This window comes from Microchirus variegatus, assembly GCF_963457635.1.
Source record: "Microchirus variegatus genome assembly, chromosome: 4".
Taxonomy (NCBI): domain Eukaryota; kingdom Metazoa; phylum Chordata; class Actinopteri; order Pleuronectiformes; family Soleidae; genus Microchirus; species Microchirus variegatus.
In genome coordinates, this window is record NC_139805.1 from 1,656,841 (window position 1) to 1,676,868 (window position 20,028).

The window sequence follows — 20,028 nt, forward strand, 5'->3', positions numbered from 1 at the left end:
AATTATATGGCAAAATTCTAACTTTAATGCATAAATGTGTCATGACTCGACTTAACACTAAACAGCACATTATGCAAAATCATTTTTGAATCATTATACTGTGCAGTCCTGGACAAGACTCCAAAGTTCTCTTCTTTAAAATGAGATTAAAATCAAAACGGAAGTTACTGCAGTGACACAGCATGTTTTTATACAATTGCCCTGTAGTAAAAATGTATGTACTTTCACATTTGGATCATCAATCTATTGAGCCAGTGGGTAGCATCCTGTGCCACTTCTGAAATTAGTTGGATTACTGGACTAAAGGGAACTGCTGCCTGCAGACAGATGAATCTTCCTCATTTGAACAATCTGCTCAAACTCCACTTGGCAATGGGAGGTTGTAACATCAGGCCTCGAGCCCAGTGATAATAGAAGCATTCAGACGTATATGACAAAGGTGGTGTGAAGGGTTGTTGTAATCCTTGGTGTAATTATGATACAATTCATGCATCTCTCTGTATATGGCCAAAGGTATGTGGGCATCCAAACATTACATTCATATTTATTATTATATTATTAACCATGTAAGCATTTAGACCACATTGGTAAAGGAACTAAGGTAAAGTGAACTAACTAATAATTCCCTGCCTCATCAAAATGAGACCAGGTAAAAAAAAAAATCTGATATGGATATTCCAAATTTAAGGCATGCTAAATTGAATAAGGTACAGTGCTTATGTTGACTCCTTTTAAATGAACAATTGCTTATGGGGAAACTAACCAGTGGGGTAACTTCATCACTCAATCACGGACAGATGTTGGCTGGTATTGCTGTGGATGTTCAGCCAAAAATGTTAACCACGGGCCGCTCATGGAAAGGTGCAACTATCTGGTTCCCTTCAAAGCTCCATCATTTTCATCACCAGACTAAAATTAAAATGTCATGCTGTAACATTAGAATGTCCCGATGAGTTGAATTGAATGAAATCAGTGTTACTCTGGACTTGTACCAAAAACCACTTCCTGTAAGTCTTTCTGGCTTCCTACTGTCTGTTTTGGAGACTCATTTGAATTTTTATTGCAGGCTTATGACCTGCCAGACTCAGGGAGCATATACTGCCTCACTTAAAAAAAGTGCTCCAGTTTGGACATTGGATAGTGTTCATTTTTTGTTGCACTGACTTCTGGGTGTTTCCATCAGTCTGTTTTTATGCTAATGTGTGATATGGACATATATATATATATATATATAAATAAAAAAAAACTTTATGGTAAAAGAAGATTCAAAAAATCTCTTGAAATACGTTTTTTTTTTAAAGCTTACGGGAGGTAAATGCTGGTATACTAATAAAGTTTAAATGCAAAAGATAATTAAAAGAGTTTCAATGAATAAAGAATGGCATTCAGATGTGACTGACATGTCCATCCTTTTTCTGCATTTCACAGCACTGGAAAAAGAGCAAAAAAAGGCGATGGTCGGAGAGTGGAGGTTTTTGTGGACCTTTGAGGAAACCATGTTGGTCGACCACCATGTATCAGGAGCTCTATATTTACGTCATCAAGTTGCACTTTTTTTTTGCCTGGTATTCTCTCAATGTTCGCTTAACAGTAGTAGATGAAAACGCATATAAAAGATGGTAAAATGTGCAGTAGGAGATGATCATACTTGTATTTGCAATGTGTAATCTGTAATATTTGTGGAAAATTGTGTGGAATCTTTTAAAAATACGGGTGATTATTATTGTTGAAGAGGGGTTGACATGGGGGAGACAAAGGAGATGGTATAACCCTAACCCTGCAGCATTATTCATGTGGACATGCAGCTAAGCCTGCTACACACTGGCTGTACCACTAATCCAAATCTACAAGTGAGCGGACTATTGTACCTGTGCATGCACAGGGGAAACAAGTCATACCACCAACACCCGCCCAACAAACACCCCTCCACCCACTTCACCAGAGGAGCCTGGCAGTTATCGACCAACTTGGGCAACTTATTGAGAAAAAGCTGCCATGAAACTGGGTCGCAGAAGCCAATCAATGACATGGATTTCTCGCACTGGCATTTTCTCAACTGAGGGCGTTTGATAAAAGAAGCAGACACAAATCAGTCAGTACGGAGGCACCCGACTATTCCTCTCCTCCCACTCCTGCCATCCACCCACTCTCTCCAAACATGCCTTCATCAGCCCCTTCCTCATTCCACCCTCCTGCTATTCATTTGCTTCACCGTCTTTTCTCATGTTTGTTTGCCCCTGGGCTGAAAACTATCTATGCACGATCTCTGTGTGTGTTTGTGTGAGTGAAAGAGCTCTGAAATGATGCATTGATTCACAGTGTTCTATGTTTTCTCATCTGGCTCACTATTACAGTGCAAGTCAATCAACGTCTCTCTCTCTCTCTCTCTCTCTTTCGCACTCACCCCTTTTACTTTATCTCTATCCAACACTCTCTCCCCCTCTCTATCTCTCTGTCCACGAGTATCAGGGTATTACATAGTGGAATGGAAATGTTTACAAGGAGTGTTATATTGCTGCAACAAGACAATGCTTCAGAGTGTCGAGTTCACTTGTGTGCACCCGTGCATGCTTGTGTGTATTTACGTATTTTTTTTCATTTATACCAGAAACACGCTGCACGGTGCAGTATTCAACAGGGCATGCTCCTTGTGTACACTGTGTGGGGGCATATGGTAGAATAGAGGCCTGTACTCTATATCTAAGTGTGTTTGAGTCAATGCCAGATAATTTTTTTCACTTTATTTATTTATTGCATGTAAAAGTATGTGTGAAGGAGGATCTACTGGTGGGTGTTTGCACCCTTTGCAAGCTTAGGCTCTGCAACTCCACCCTGCGACCCTCATGCACACACACACACACACAGGCACAAGCACACTCGCAAAAACACATCCTCCCACTTGTGAGGATTTTTGCCAAAATCAATAGAGGCTTTTTAATGCCTCTTGCTGTAGTATAAGTCTGAAACTGGAGCGCAGGATCACAAATACACCAGCCAAGGGTCAGACGGTTGGGGACGCGCCCCATTTTTGGCCTGTCTCACGTACCATCTTCCAAAAAAAGACAATGAATGGATAAAAAAAAAGCAACAGCCCTCGGTTTATCAGCTCTGTTACTGTGGACTTACAGTATTGAATCTCTTCAGTTGCATTTCAGTTATTATGTTGCATTTCACAAATTTCCCAGTTTGGGATCAATAAAGTATGTCTATCGTGTTATCGCAGTTACAACAACAATACAAATGAAAAACAAAATTCAAAGTTGTTTGAAAGTGTCCGTGCGCCTCTTCCTTGAAAAATGTTGACCCTACTAATTTACTAACCAATGGAAACTGACAGTATGCACTTGTAAATGAGATGCAACGGTTGCAACTGGTTTGTGTGTTCAGGGGTAGGAGCTGTGGTCCGCAGCCAAAAACACATTCACTTGGTGCCGGTGTGACTTTAATGGCAGTGCTTATCATATTTATGGCCATTAAAGGACTTAGATAAGATCAACAAACAAAGAGACACAATTAAAGCATAATTGCATTCCCCTGAGCCCTTTGTCTTTTTCACACAAACATGTAAGTAAAAGTGGGTCTTGTTTAACCAGCCCAAAAAAAAAAACCTTGGGGCAGTCAGTGGACTGGACATGTGCAGAGAAGATCTTTCTCACTCATGCATCCATTCTCCCAGAGAGTGTTCTCCTGTTGTGCTGGTTTATCATTCAAATGTTTCTCCCAAATGTTAATTAATGTCCTCAAACTATGCTCTGGTATCACAGTTTCAGTGCCAGCATGGCGGATGTAATTACATTAGCAGGTATTTATATTTCCTTTAGCATTATCCTCTGTACTTGCACTTCCTAAAACTATAATGGAATGAAGGCTGTGAAAACAATTTTTTATGACTATCTGTCATATACCAGTATTTTTGCTTGTCACTTTTGCTTGTCACTTGTTTATCCAGCCTCTCCTGACACTGCTCTCATTCACACAAACACACACACACACACACACACACACACACACATACACAAATCCCCTCTTCTCTCGGCTCACCTGGCAGCGAAAGAAAAAAGGCATCAGAAAACTTTTTAAATGTAAGGGTTGGAGAGTAACTTTGACGATAAAAAGCACATCAGGACGTGAAGTGAAGGGGAAAGAGGCTGTAAGGGGGGAAAAAAGGGATTTCATTTGCAGGGTTTGGGTTGTGTTGGCCTGTGAGTGGGGGATTGATAGAGGATGGAAAGAAGGGAAGAAAAAGATAGGTGGAAAAAAAGAGGGTGTAGTGCTATAAAACGTGCCACTGCCTTTCCCAGGGCCAAGTCCTCGCTCTGTTTCTAATGAACTCATTTATTCTGTTTTGCTGGCTTTACCTCCACCAGCAACAAAAGACAGTCTCCTGCACGGTCTGCCCCTCTGAATGCACCGTTTCAGGGTTTGTTGAGCATCTAGGTCTGTCCTGTGGCATTACTTTTGTTTACTTAACACTCAACATTGCACAAATGCAAACCTGAGACTGTCCTCTACTGGCAAAGGCATCGCTAATTAGCATTTCCTTCTAAAACAATGTTGATCGCAAGTGAGTGATTAAATGTATTTGCTGTTGATGCATTACTAGCGTGCAAAACCAAATACAGTCTCCCTTGAAGATGTGAAGAAGATTCAGAATTCTTAAAAAGGGTTGTTTTGTGCCTGTATATTCTGGTCCATGTCAAACAATAGCAACAAAGGCAAAAAACATCAATCGGCAGCACATTTTGTGAGAACACAAAATCACATTCTGGTTTAGGCCAAATATTTAATCTCTCCTACTCTCTCTATATCTCTCTCTCTCTGTGTGCGTGAGTATCTGCCTCTCCCTCCCTTCTGTCTTTCTGAATAATATGCCACTGGGAAGTAAAAAAAAAAAAAGGAAAGCATGGATCCCCACTCCTCCGCTCTTCTCAGCTGCACGTCTGTGATGTCATAATCACTCACATCAAAGGGTGTGCGCTCAACACGGCGACTGTCAGCTTCCCCGGAGGCGTCATTAAAAACGAACAGAGCAAACTGAGCCAGGCTTGACAGAGATGCATCAAAACTTCCCAACATGCACACACAATGCACGGGGTGCATGTACCACGTCAATGTGCACACTCACACACACGCAAGCACAGATGCTTGTGCATTCAGGTGCATGGACACGCATGCAAAATATTATCTGAAGTGCATTACAGAATCATACATGCCCTCATTTAAACACAAACAATATGTGTTGTGATTCGACGTTGTAATTGGTGAGTATGAATGATTATTTAATGTTATTAATTAATTCTATTACTAATTTTCTCAAGAATATCAAAAACGGGGCACCACTCCTCTCAAGGCGAGGAGAATGACAGAAGAACTGTCACTTAACGACCTTAAAGTGTCTCTCGACTATCAGTTATCACTAATTAATAATAAGTGTATTAATATTAATTAGGATCAAATTTAAGAAGGGAAGGTGTGAGGTTGTACACTGGCTTCTTTCAATTACCCTTGTCGCACACAAGCAAGCACAAAAGACAGAAACAGTACTTTAAAGGGACACTGTGTAGTATTTATGGGTTTATATAACCCAAAATCCACCTTTTTATACATATTATGTGCTCCTGCATTGTCTAGTCGCTGTATAATAGTTTTTGTTTCATTTTCGTAATGTTTCAAAAAGTCATGTAAAATAACATGGTCGCGGGCCGCTGTTGCATTGCCACTACGCCATGTTTCTACGGGAGCCTGTAAGGACAAACCCGAGAGAACAAATCGAGCGCCGAGAGGAGCCTGAGAGCTGATCTTTTTACGAGTTTAAAATGGAGGACCATACGTATTTTACAGCGGATAAAGGAACACCAGTACCTGACCGTACACCCGCACCACGGAGAAAGACCACAAGGACGACATTTGACCGGCTGAGGATACCGTAGCGCTCAGGGAAGGGAGGGGGTGAGCAGAGGAGCAGTTCTTTGTTGTAAATTTCAGCCTCTCCTCTAGATGTCTCTATAAACTACTTACTTCACCTTTAAGATAAAGGTTAAAATGTATTAAAGTATTAAAATTGATTAATAACAACAAAAACAAACATCAATCCTCTAATCTAAAATAACTACTGATAAAACCGTTATGCATGAATATGCATAAAAAAAGGGGCACGGATATGAGTGCAGAAATGTGTGTGTGTGTGGAAGTGAGGTAAAAAGGGAACGGGTCTAATCAGAAAAACTGCAAATCACACAGTTTATCCGGCGATGACCGACTTAAACTGCGGTTTTAACAGATCACGGAAGTTTTCCTCTCAATACGTGATCATGAGCGGTATAACGGGGAATAACTCGAGTTATTCACAGGATCCTTGAATCAAAAATAAAAGAAAAACAAAAAGGGGAAAAACCAAATATAGGGCAGGAATAGACAAAGGAAGAATCTTCAAAGCTCGGCCAGCAAGAATGTAGATCTTCAGGGTGTTGATCTCCTTGACCGACGTCTGCTCATGCTGACAAGTAAGGTTGGAAGAGAATGAGGTGGAGTCTGTTCCACGTTTTTATTGTCTTCACTTCGGGGCCGGAGCATCCCGTGATATCCACCAATGGGTGAATAGTTGTCTGTCCTTCATGTCATATATCGCAATGGCTTGTGGGGAATGAGTCCATCACAGACTGGGCCCCCTATGGTGGCATGGGATCTTCCTTTGTCTTTAACATGTGGTTTCTTGGCTTTTATGACCCCAGACTTTTCACCAGGCCTCAGTTAGGCTTCCAAATTGCAGCGAGGTCTCACAGTCCACTCATGCTGGGCCCAACATATGTAACCATTTAATTCTATACTAAATCAAATGCTAACAATTCATTCATTGCTCCTCTCTCTCTGATACACACAAGATATCTATCATTCAAATATCTGCCTCTTCTCAATGACTGTCACTCCTCCCTCCTTTTAACATGCATGAACAGGAGCTGAGCATTAAAAACGATGCATCCAGCTGCATCCGACATGTGAGCACTAATGCTCGCAGCAACTGTTTTGAAGACCTTCATGACGTACACCCATTTTGTCGCCCATGCAGGGCCGTAACACAGAGTGTACACACTAATGTACAAATAGCCAACAACCACCCGCCCACCCATGTTTTCATCCCTCTCTGTCTATCTCACACACACTTGCCCACACACAGATACACGTGCACAAGGCACACACACTCATTTACACAAACTGGAGGAAGGACTATAAATAGTTGGCCTATGATGTGATGCTGTGTGTGGTTTCTCCCCATGGGTTTGTGCGTGACAGTCAAAGTGAAGAACGAGGGAGGGAGGGAGGGAGGGAGGGAGGGGAAGAAAAGGGGGATGTGGGGTGGGGACAGGGGGAGGCAGAGGAAGAGGGAGGGGTATTTAAGAGAAAGAAGGGCTGTGTGTTCAGCTCTCATGTACAGCCGTGACAAACAGTACACGAGTGTACTGTGGTGAACACATTGGGTCCCCTTTGATTTTATATAGAGTATTATACTCTGTCAAAACAGGAAATATGGACAACTGTGTGTGTGTGTTTTTTTTGTCTGTTTGCCTGAGTGATTCCAAAATGTATGGATGTAGGATTTTGCCTCTTGGTCAACATAGCGTTCTCCGTGTGAGACTTACCCCTGGCAGGGTCTTCTGCTCATGCAATGCATTCTGGGCTTTCAGGGCCGACTCTCTGGCACAGTAGGTAAGGAAGGCACAGCCTGAAATACAGAGAGAGAGAGAGAGAGAGAGAGAGGTAGAGAGAGTTATGTGGTGTGACCTGGGAACAGCAGCCATGTGGCAGGGGGTGGGACTTCAGAAATCATCAGCGAACAGTCAAAATACAGCACACACACACACACACAGCACAGTATGCCTGCAGCCACAACTCTGAAACTCTGTCTACATGGTTGCACAGGGAATTTGCTTGTGTTTGCGAGTGTGTTTCTGCACAATGAACAGCATTTCAGCAACTGAAAAAAACCGGAATATTCCTGTGTATATAAACACAATCCATATTCTCAGCCACAGAGAAATGAAAGGAGCTCCAAGGAAAAAAAATGAAAATTCTGTTGCATACACAGCCACTGCCCCGCAAAAACACACTGCATCTGAAAGCTTCCTCCCTGACGGTCTGAAATTCGTAGTTATCCATTTGTCCATCGCACCGCTCTGGCTGCTATGACAGCAGGGATAGACGTTTCACTGACAGCTTCTCTCTCTTCCTTCCCATTCCTCTCCTCCCTCTACCCTTCATTTCCATGTCTCTCTGGTCCACATGTTCCAAGATTACCCACAATCCTCGGTTTTGTTAGTACCTGGGCTGACATGTGGGGGGTTGGAGACGCGGGAGGCGCGGAAGACGAAGAAGCCGTCGGGAATGGGGAAGCCGCTCCCTCGCCACCACCCCCCGTTGACAGTGAGGCACGCGCCACTGTCAGAGCTGACAAACTGTCAATCTGCAGATCAAGGCTAATGATTCATGTGTTTGACAGTTTAATAAAATACTTACAGAGACAAATGCACAATAGGCTACGTTGACATGATTCAGTTCCTAATGCACAAAAAACACAGTGTACATACGAACCATTGATGAGAATAAATTATTATTTTTTGCTTATAAAGGAAGGAACAGCCAAATGAAAGACAACTCTTCCATGGCTGCCATGTTGGATGTATACTAAAGCTTCTTGACGTCGATTTTTTGACGTCATCTTGTGAAGACCACCAGGGGTTTGTGATTGGTTCCTTTTTTTCTGAGATTATGTAGTTAGCAAACATATAATTTTTGCCAAAAATGTCTTCAGAGCGAAAGCAAGGTGGCAGATTCGAGGTTAGGTGTTTGCTAAAAACATTAAGGGTTAAGGGCTATGCTAACGGCAGGAGGATGAACGTGCATCTTGCATTGTGTCAAAAAGGACTGGAATTTGCATCACTGCCAAATATGAAACAGATGAAGAACAAAATGTGTCTTTTAACCTGTGTTAATTAAACACATTCCTACTGGTCAAAAAAACGTATTTAATACGGGATCGATCTGTTTTTTGACCAGTGAAAATTATTATAACAAGACTAAATAAACCCCGGTTTGTTTTGAGAATAACACAGACTGAACATTAGATGATTATCACAAGCCCCTCCCCCCAAACTCAAACACTGCAGTTTATAAAAAGCACACAACTCTTACAGCTCTTCCCAGTTGTTCTTTCTCTTTGTTCTTTTTGCATACTGGGGGCTATTTATTGTGGAGAGCAGCACTATGTACTGTATGCAGAAGCAGCATGCCTCCCATCCTCTTGGCTCTATGTCTTTAACCCTGGGTCGTCCTGATGGCGGGACACTGGGGAGCTCCGCCTGTTGGTGTTTTTAATTAACGGGCTTCTCTCTCATTAGGCGAAGTGGGAGCTGGCCGGTGACAGCTTGGCTACCTCCTCATCCTCTCCGGGCCTGTCGTGCTAACGCTACATGCCGGCGTCGTCCCACAGGAAACACACACACACAAGCCTCTGATTCACATGCACACTCACTCACGCTTGGAGTATAGATCCCCACCACACTATTCTGTATATGCATGGGTGGAGGATGAGGAGTGGAGCATGATGGACTCACATCTAGTTTAATATGTAGCCCTAAAGCAAACTGAAATATGAACGTTGGATGATGGTTCAAAATTATTGTTTCATTTTGTTGACATTAGAAACAAAGTTTTTTATCCAGTGGAGATTATCTCTTTTATCTATCCATAAATCAGAAAAAACCCTTGAGATTAAAATGTTCTACAAATCAAGCTGTGAATTTTATATATAAACACCTCAGTAAAAGCCTGTAATTAAGTCAGATCTTTGAAGATGGAGTAAAATTCAAATTAGAAAGATAATTTACTATTTACAAAAGGGGGTATGAGGCTTTAGCATCAGAACCTCTCAGAAACCAAATGTCAGGCACCAGACAGGATAACAACTTCTGTTAATTTTTATGAATTGTAATATTTAGCTCTGGAGAAGCAGGGGAGTCTTAGAAAAATGTTGGACTGTTATTTGTGTATCGCCTCACTTAGAGAGCTCAGCAGCCAAATCCAGACAGGTCACAGTAGAACCAGCTTCCATTATGGCTGCTCCAGGGATCAGCTTATTTCTCCAGGGTCTTGTTTTTCACACTATTGCAATATTCCAGGCTAGCCACAACCTGGTCAATTTTGTTTGCAGTTTTCTTTTAATCCAAAATACTTACTCAACCTTGAGATTATCTCCTATTTTTTTCATGCTAAACTCCCCTCAGCATTTCAGTCTTCCTTCAGGCCTCCTTTAGTTAGTTTCCTCTCTCTTTTTTGAGCCCTTCTTGTTACAGACTAGCGCTAGTATAAAAACATGGCCGAATCACATATTGGTAAAATGCCTATATTGAACATATAATGCACATTGACCGCATACTTAAAGCATGACTGCTACGACCAGGCCTAGGGGAAAAACCCAATCACAACAAGAATAAAGAGACTCCCTCCTCCCAATTTCCAAGAAACCACCAGCAACACACAAACAGAAACCATTTTAAAGGTTTATTAAAACCAGCACAAAATGTCTGCTGGCAGTCTGGCTGTGAGAGGTTTGAGGAAGTCCATTGCAGCTGGGATGTTCAGGCCTCTTATTTGATTCCCTCCTGTGGAGGACCAATCAGCTCCCAGGATCCACCTAGACTCATTCACTCAAACACACACACACACCTGCAACCCATCTCACACTCACATGCAGACACAAGTGGGCACGACCCTGGGGTCGTAACAATGACTAAACATGTTTTTATCCTGACACATAACCATAGCTAAAATATTTTAATAATCAATTCCAACCTCGAAAATGACTTCACAAAAGTAAAGATAAAAAAAAATGGTGTAATGTGCAAAACGTTCTTGACTCTTCTACTCATTTACTGATATCCATGCACCCTCAATTGCAGCACATGACGTTTAACTGTTAAAACCAGGGGCATCCTGGTGACCTCTACATTTAAAATGCTGACATGCATTTCAGCTGTGGACCTTTGGACCTTTTTGACCACAAAACACAAAAATTGCACACATGCATAACTAGACCTTCTTCTGCTCTGTGCTTGGTATGGCAAGCTGTCAAGACACTGAACACAAGATCAAATTACTATTAATGCTTGGTCATGGCTGCCCAAACTCAAATATGTGGATATAGTCTGACCAAATCCAAATTTAATTGTTCATCAAGTAAGCAGATCACTACTATGTTATTTTGATTACAGAAGCAGTACAATTTAAAGTATGTATAGGCAGGAGTGTTTTTTTGAGCTTCAGCAATTTTTCACGTTTTAAAAATGTATCATGTACCCTGATCAACAATAATCTTAAAACAAACGGTTACTAGTTTTTATGTAATGACCTTCTACTTAAAATTTTACTTCATAGTAGAAATTACCCTCATCACACCCCCTACCCATGGTTGCTCAGATAGGAGAAAACGCAAAATGGGAGTATGTTGGTGTGAAACTACTCAACACCACCTTGCACTTCATGTAAGTTAGGGCCCATGTACATAGCTAACAATCGAGCAAAGACATATTGTAGCAGACGCTAGAGAAATCGTTTCCATGGCGACACCGGAAGCCAGCGGTATCTAGCGGTGAGTTATATGATCCGGAAGCAGTGTGCGTAAAAAACGAGGGAAACGAGAGACGAATGCGAGCAAGACGGAGGAGCTTTTATGCTCGCCCAGATTATCTACCGCTGGTTTACGGTGTGTACACGGTAAATACAATTTGTATTGTTTCTGTGAAAACAGATGTGTTGTATGAAATATTGAAACGTTATTGAAACATGTTTGATGTGTATAGTTTTCACGGTGTTCCACGACTCTTCGGAAGCAAATAAAACGGAATGTGGACATCAGTACAAAGCGTGAATTCTTCGAATCCATGGCAGATACAGTGAAAACGGGACCTAATCCACCCCGAGGCTTCCAGTACAGCGTCGGCAGTGCTTCGGTGTGCAATGCGCCTTCACAGGCTACAGGCTCCGCCGTGCATCGTTGCTCCTCATCCTGCAGCTGTGGAGATTCGGCTTCGTGCTACGTGCCTGCACCGCAACAAGCCAGCAGGTATCAGCAGACACTCCCTGACGCAGCTTCAGGCTAAACGTGAGTCCTCAGGCGGCACTGTTTATGGCAGCATTGATTATGCCTCAGATAGTTGATGGATCGAACTAAACACTATTGATAACAAACAGGAAATGAAAGGGATTATTCATTTAATTTTATTTATTTTTTTTAATCCATCGAATGTTCTAACGTTCTGATGACAACAGCTATTGTGTTTCTTGTTTGAGAGCTGAAAGGTGAATTCAATTCATATTTTAAAGGGCTGACACTATTATCTTCATTGTTGCTGTGCCTTAACTTTCTTACCTTGACTTGTTATTATAATTCCTTAAACCTCAATGTCTTTAAGCGGTGACAAACAGTCTGATGTCATGTTAGAGGGGCAAGAGGTAGAGGGGAGAGATGAAGAAAAAGGTTTGCTGTCTGAGAAATCAGGAACGAAAATCAGAAAATCATCTCGTGAAAATAAAAATTAACACATAAAATGAAAGAACTGAAAGAGCAAGAATCAGTTCAAAGAGAGAAGAAGTTTAAGGCAACTTATGAAAAATGGAAAAGTAACGTAAGAGATGTTCGAAACAGATTAAAACAAGTGTGCTCTGTGGGAGAATTGTACAATATGATGGATGACACTGAAGGGCTGGATTCTGAGTTGAATGCGCTGTATGACGGCATTAGACTCCATATGGTACCAATTCAAGAGATACGGAGGAAAATTGATGCATGCACGGCTGTGACAGTAGACTTGATTTATCTAATGAGAGTGCGTCTAACTGAAGAGGGAGAGGAATTTGATGCTGTGACAGAGAAGTCAATGCTGCGCATACTTCTCGAAAACAATTATGCTAGGGTATACAATATATGGGTCCACAGCCTCCAGAGTTACTGTACCAAGTTGCCATCATTCTGATCACCTCTCAGAGTCATCTAGCATCTCAGCTAAGAGGGCAGAAACGGCTGCGCAGTTGGCTGCAAAGAAAGCTGAAATGAATATGGAAGTTGCCATTGAAGCTCAACGTCAGCACTTGAAGAAACTTGAAAATCAGCGAGACATTGATATCATTCAGGCAAAGCTAAATGTTGAAGAGGCAAAACAAAAGGATGGGTCTTGTAGTGCTGTACACAGCGAAGTGAATGACGCAAGTCCACTTGCTCACTATATTCCAAGACAAAAACAGCAAGCTGTGCAAAATGAGATATCCTTGCTCCAGACCTTACAAGAGTGACGAGCTCTCACCCGTCTTCCAACCCCAGAACCTACTGTATTCTCAGGTGATACCTTGAAGTTTGCAGAATGGAGCACAAGCTTTAACGCTCTTATAGAGAGACGATGCTCTAATCCAGTGGTCCCCAAACTACGGCCCGCCTCCATGTTTGGCCCGGCCCCCTGAACAATACCAGGGACCATTATGATTTTTTTTCTGGCCACGCAAATCCTTGCTAGCCCCTGAACAGAAATGGCGAAAAGGTTAGGTAAAGGTAATCAAAAAATTGATTCAGAATGCAAGGCAACTGCTAATTTTTATTTGGGGAGTTAGCGTGGACTTTTTGAAAACCCATGTGATCGTCACACTTTTTACAAACTGACTCCGGCCCCCATCAGAGAATGGAAAAGTTATGTGGCCCTCACAGGAAAACGTTTGGGGACCCCTGCTCTAATCCTTTAGATAGTCTGTTCTACCTGCAGAAATATGTAGCAGGGGAGGCAGAGGTTTCTCTTGAAGGCAACTTCTACAGGAAAGATTAAGAAGCCTATCAACAAGCATGGGATAGGCTGAATGCAAGATATGGTAATTCCTTTGTAGTTCAACAAGCTTTCAGGGAGAAGCTGAATAAATGGCCAAAGATTGGTGGAAAGGAGTATATCAAGCTGAGAGAATTCAGCGACTTCCTCCAGACATGTAATAACGCCAAGCCTAAGGAGGTTTACAGGTTGTTGGGCCTAGCCATTGTTATCTGTTGCGGCCTACTGGGAAGTCATAAAGCCTGAACTCAGGCCTGGTGAAAAGTTTCGGGTCATAAAGCCCAGAAACCGCATGGTGAAGACATAGGAAGATTCCATCCCACCAGGGGGTCCAGTCTGTGATGGACTCATTCCCCACAAGCCATTGCGGCATATGACGGCAACGGCAGGCAGCCGTTTGCCCATTGGTGGGAATTCTTGGGGGGTTGTACCCCCCAGGGGAAGCTTTAGAGTTCACAGACAGACTCCTCCCCAGTCTCTTCAACCTTACTTGTCAGCGTGAGCAAACATATGTGTTTTAGGGGAGAATCAACACCCTGAAAATCTACATTCTTGCTGGCCGAGCTTTGAAGATTCTTCCCTTGTCTATTCCTGCCCCATTTTTGGTTTTTCTGCCAAATAGTGACACGCCCCCCTTTTCTTTACACACACACACACACACACACACACACACACACACACACACACACACACACACACACACACACACACACACACACACACACACACACACACACACAAACAAACACACACACACACACACACACACACACACACTTCTGCACTCATATCCATGCCCCTTTCCTGCACATTTGAACAGTTTTATCAGTAGTTATTTAGATTAGAGGATTGATGTTTGTTTTGTTGTTATTAATCTATTTAAATACTTTAATAAATGTTAACCTTCATCCTAAAGTACTGTTTCTGTCTTTTGTGCTTGCTTGTTTGTGACAAGGGTAATTCAAAAGGAGCCAGTGTACGACCTCACATCTTCCCTTCTTAAATTTCATCCTAATTAATATTAATATACTTATTATTAATTGGTGATGACTGATAGTCGAGAGACACTTTAAGGTCGTTAAGTGACAGTCCTTCTGTCATTCTCCTAGCCTTGAGTGGAGTGGTGCCCCGTTTTTGATATTCTTAAGAAAATTAGTAATAGAATTAATTAATAACCTTAATTAATCATTCATACTTATATTTTCTCACCAATTACAAAGTTGAATCACAACAAGGTTCTTAATGACTGTGAGGAGAACCAGAAGATGCACCCAGAATGGGTGACGTCGAGGTGGAACCGTCACGTCACAGAGCAGCTGACCCAAGGCAAGGATAATCCAAGATCTCATGAGTTTGCTTCATTAGTCTCTAAAGAGGCATGCATAGCATGCAATCCAGTGTCATCCTTATATGCTTTAAGGTACGCAGCAGAGACACCAGCCAGAGAGTTGAAGCGCCCAAAAGCAATTTTTTTGCCACTGAGATGAACGCACCAGTTCCATCTGACTCAGCAGCCAAAGCAGACCTTGATGAAATCAAGTGGATAGAAGTTGAAAGGCCGAATACAGGCAAGTGTATTTGCTGTGGAGAACATACACAACCGCAACATACACAAATGCAAAAGACTAATGGAACTTGTCTATAGAGGAGAAGAAAAAATGTACACAGGAGAATAAGCTGTGTTTTGCATGTCTGAGAATAGGTCACAATTCTAAGGACTGTAGGAACAGAGCAATGTGTGGCATATGTCAAAGGAGTCATCCAACTACACTGCATGAAAATCGCTCCCCAGCAAAACCATCAACAGAAAGTGCTGCTGAAGAAACATAACGTAAATAAACGTACATTCTCACTGTCATGCTGTGTGAATGAAGGTGAAGGTGGGATCTATCCAGAGGAATCCAGCAAAATGAGCTTGGTCACCTTGAGATGCCTCTTCCTTTCAGAGCATGCCCTCACCGCCCAGACAACAAGAATATGGTTTTGGCCAGGTTGAAACACCTCAAAAGGAAGCTGGACAGAGATCCCAAGCTCTTGTGGTTCATGGATGGTATTTTAAAGGATGGTAATGCGGAAAAAGTAAGCATCCAACAAGACACAGGAAAGGTCTGGTATATCCCACATCAAAGGGTATATCATCCCAGAAAACCAGACAAGATTAGGGTGGTTTTCGACTGCTCCACAAAGTACGAGGGCACCTCCCTAAATGACCATCTGTTAACAGGACCTGACCTTACAAATGGTCTTACAGCTGTAATGTGCCCCCCCGTAAGTATCTCATTGCAGTCATGTGTAATGTGGAGAAAATGAGAGTAGGAGGAAGACGGAGAAAGGCATCTGAGCCCCTTGAATTGAGACACCTAGTAATCGTCCCTAAAGGTGGTGCTGTCACAAACCTCAGGCAGGGGTCAAATGCTTAACGAGTTGAGAGCTAATGGATTCTGGATTGTTGGTGGAAGTAAAGCCGTAGCGCAATACATCAGGCAGTGCGTACGATGCAGAAGAGCTTGTGCACCAACAGAGGAACAACGGATGGCGTATTTACCCAGCGATCGTTTTGATCCCTCATCACCGTTTACTTACTGCGGTATGGACTGCTTTGGTCCTTTCCACACCAAGCAGGGACGCAAAGAACAGAAACGGTATGGCCTTCTTTTCACATGTCTTTGCTCCAGGGCAGTTCACATAGAGATGTTGGAAGATCTGACGACCGATGCCTTCATCAACGCCCTAAGATGCTTAATTGCTATCCATGGAGCTGTGAGACATATTAGATCAGATCAGGGCACTAACTTTTTTCGGAGCAAAAAATAAAATGGCAAGGGCTCTGAAAGAACATGGTAAGGAAAAACTGGCTGCCTTCCTGGCAGATCGACAATGTGACTTCATGATGAACACACCTCACTCGAGTCATACTGCAGGATTGTGGAATCGCCAAATCAGGACAGTGAGAAGTTCGCTGAGCTCAGTTCTTGCCCACAGTGCTGGAAGGTTGGTTGATGCTTCATTAAGAACATTCCTTTATGAAGCAATGTCCATCGTAAATAACCGCCTACTCACTGTTGATAATATTAATGATCCCACAAGTCTGGAGCCCCTCACACCAAATCACCGGATCACCATGAAATAATCTGTTTCACTTTGTTAATGGGTTTCCATGGCGAGACCGGAAGTCAGCGGTAACTACCAGTGAGATATATGATCCGGAAGCGGTGTGCGTAAAAACGAGGGAGTCGAGAGACGAATGCGAGCAAGATGGAGGAACTTTTATGCTCGCCCAAATGATCTACTGCTGGTTTCCGGGGTGTACACAGTAAATACAATTTGTATTTTCTCTGTGAAGACAGATGTGTTGCATGAAATATTGAAATGTTATTGAAACATGTTTGATGTTTATAGTTTTCACGGTGTTCCACGACTCTTCGGAAGCAAATAAAACGGAATGTGGACATCAGTATGAAGCATGAATTCTTCGAATCCAGATACAGATACACGTCATAGTAAAGGTTTCACATAGTTAATAAGGTCAAATTTCTACAGCAGTCATTTACTGAAGGCTGGTGGCAATTTCACCACCAAAGCTTGTCTTTCTTCTTTGTCCACCATTAGGTGTTCAGAGTATCCACCTTTCCCTTGCTGCTTTCTTTAATCTCCTTACTTTTTCTTCCTCATATACCCACTTCCCTCTCTGTCCCTCACTCTTTTCCTGTTTCTCTCTGTCTTGGTTGGTGTGTGTCCCTTTATGGTGTCTGCAGCAGTTGAGATAAGAAGTGAGTGTAGGACACAGGGGGATGGTGTTCACAGAAGCTCAGTGATCTTATCTACTTTCTCTCCCTCTCCCTGTCTTACTGAGCATTCCTCACTGTGTTGCTTTACCTTCTGCAGCGCCCCCCTTCCTCTTTCTTTTTGCCCCCCCCCCCTCCCTTTTTTTTTCACAGATCCCCCTGCACTGCTGTTGATTTGAATTTGAAGTGATGGGAAACCAAATTGGCAGCATTGACAACAGAAACAAACAGCTTATCTCTCTCTCTCCTGGGCCAATACGGGTCTTAGTCAGATACGCGAGCTGCTGCCAGCATCTGACTTGTAACAATGATGATAAATTGAACGTTTGTTGACTGTCACATTTGTATGTGTGTGTGTGTGTGAGAGAGAGAGAGACTGAAAGAGAGAGAAAGTGTGAGAGACGGTGTGTTAGCATCTTCACCAGTCAGCCATGACATTAAAACCAAGAGGGTAGTTTTAATGCCAAGGGTGATTGGTGTTTTTCATTTACATTAGGACATTAGCCAAGATTTTATAGCTTCTCCTAAAGTCACACCCTTTAATTGTTATTTTTCAAAACAAAAATCTAATCAGTTTTAAGTTAATATGCTTAACATATTATAGAGCAGATACCTCATGCATCAAATGTCAGATAACATTATCTTCCACTTGTCATGTTTGTGTCCACTTCGTGGTCCACTCAACTAAACCATTGTTGTTCCTACTTATATAGGATTTTTAAGAGCAATAAATGTACTATGCTCAAGCTTGTTGCCTACCTTGTCTGTTTGCCATACGTAGCTCAAAGCTAGCAGCCCCTATTACACCACAAACGTCTCGATTTTCATTATTTTTTACTTTATGAACAGTGCTACTGGTATTAAGAGTATTCAAAACATACAGAACTCAGTAGAGTAGGTGGAATAAACACTCCTTGAATGGGAAATCGCTGACAACAGGAGGAGCTCCAACAGCTAAAATATAAACATGCAACTGCCCAACTTAATTTCTGACATTATTTGCCAGAAACATCAACTGGATGGCTGGTTTATCATAGTATGGTTTGTTTTAGTACAGTACGGCATAGTCTGGAAGGGTAAAGCACTGGGTCAGGCCGATGGCAGTGTCAGTATGGTATATGGCCATGATGTTGTACGAGTGCGATGACATTGAACGCAACACAGGACAGTTTGTGTCAGTGTCTCAATAAGACTTCAAGCTTTATATGAAAACAGACTGTGGGTTTTTTTGTCGCCCTATCACTGTCATGGGTGGAGGGCTCCACCTGGACTGTACCATTTCACTGTGGTACTCCATGGGGAGGGGACCAAAAATGGAACGGTTGGGGCCAGTTATTTTGGTACTAATCTTAATAGAAAACTGAACTGTTCCACTCAGTGGAAACACGGCTAGAGATTGGTTATTAGCAGGTATTTGGTGCACACTGTGTTTCTCCACCTTAGTAGGGGGTCACTATCTGAAGAGAGAGCGGTGCACTTCATATACTGTAGACTTGCATCTCCAAGATGCTGTTGCTGCTGATGCTGTCATATGGATTGGTAGGAAACATTACATGTGCCCTTCTATGGGGCACTACTAAATAGGTGCTGATGAGATGCCTGCCTACATTTTGAGCCCTACTGCTGAGACATGGTACCTGTAGTTATGTGGGGCTTCTCTAGTCTTTACAATCACTCAAAGCACTGAGAGTCACATTCACCAGTTCATATACACATTAATGGAACAGCTTTTTTGTCACTGTTTTCTATCACCCATACACTTTTATAATGAGGATAGATCAGTGGCAATTTGGGGTTCATTATCTTGCCCCACAGCTAATTTGAAACACAGACTGGGGATCAACTGACCTTCTGATTAGTGGAAGCCTCTCTATCTCCATGGTTGAATAATGCTGATGAAAGCAGCAGAGTAAACATCAAGCAGTCACTATGTCTTAACACCAAAATTATTAAGTGGAAATAGTCTAAATTACTACATAGCACTTAAGGGGAATGGATTTCCATGGATTTGGACCTTTCACATTTAGTCAGGTGAGACATATAAAAACATTTATAGCTGCTGGTGGGAATGTTGCATGTCATATACATAGTTGATTGTTCCATCAACCAAAAAACCCCGCGATCACCCATTATTGTCATGCCTGAAGACTGTCAACTTTAAAGATATTGTCTCAACGTGTAATTTAATTTGTGTGTAAAACCATCCTGAAGTTATTAAAACTCATTTATTCCCAGAAATCACGATCTCTGTGACCTCAGTGGGAGATACATCTCTATATGGGGCTGCTCCAGTTGTACACTTGTCCTCTGAAACTAATTATGTTTCTACTAAAATCATAACTATTCAATATTATGTGAACACATGAATGATTTTTACCAGTGTG

At 42.2% G+C, this 20,028-nt stretch overlaps 1 protein-coding gene across 2 annotated transcripts in view; it reads right to left on the reverse strand.

Annotated features, from left to right (window-relative positions):
• celf4 (CUGBP, Elav-like family member 4) overlaps positions 1–20,028 on the reverse strand; it is a gene marked incomplete at both ends in the record, with an annotated part of 118,033 nt that overhangs the window by 81,324 nt on the left and 16,681 nt on the right. For both annotated transcript variants that reach the window (XM_083888372.1, XM_083888371.1), the window contains one exon: positions 7,638–7,720. In XM_083888372.1, the coding sequence (XP_083744498.1) occupies positions 7,638–7,720 (83 nt within the window). The remainder of the gene's footprint in view (positions 1–7,637; positions 7,721–20,028) is intronic.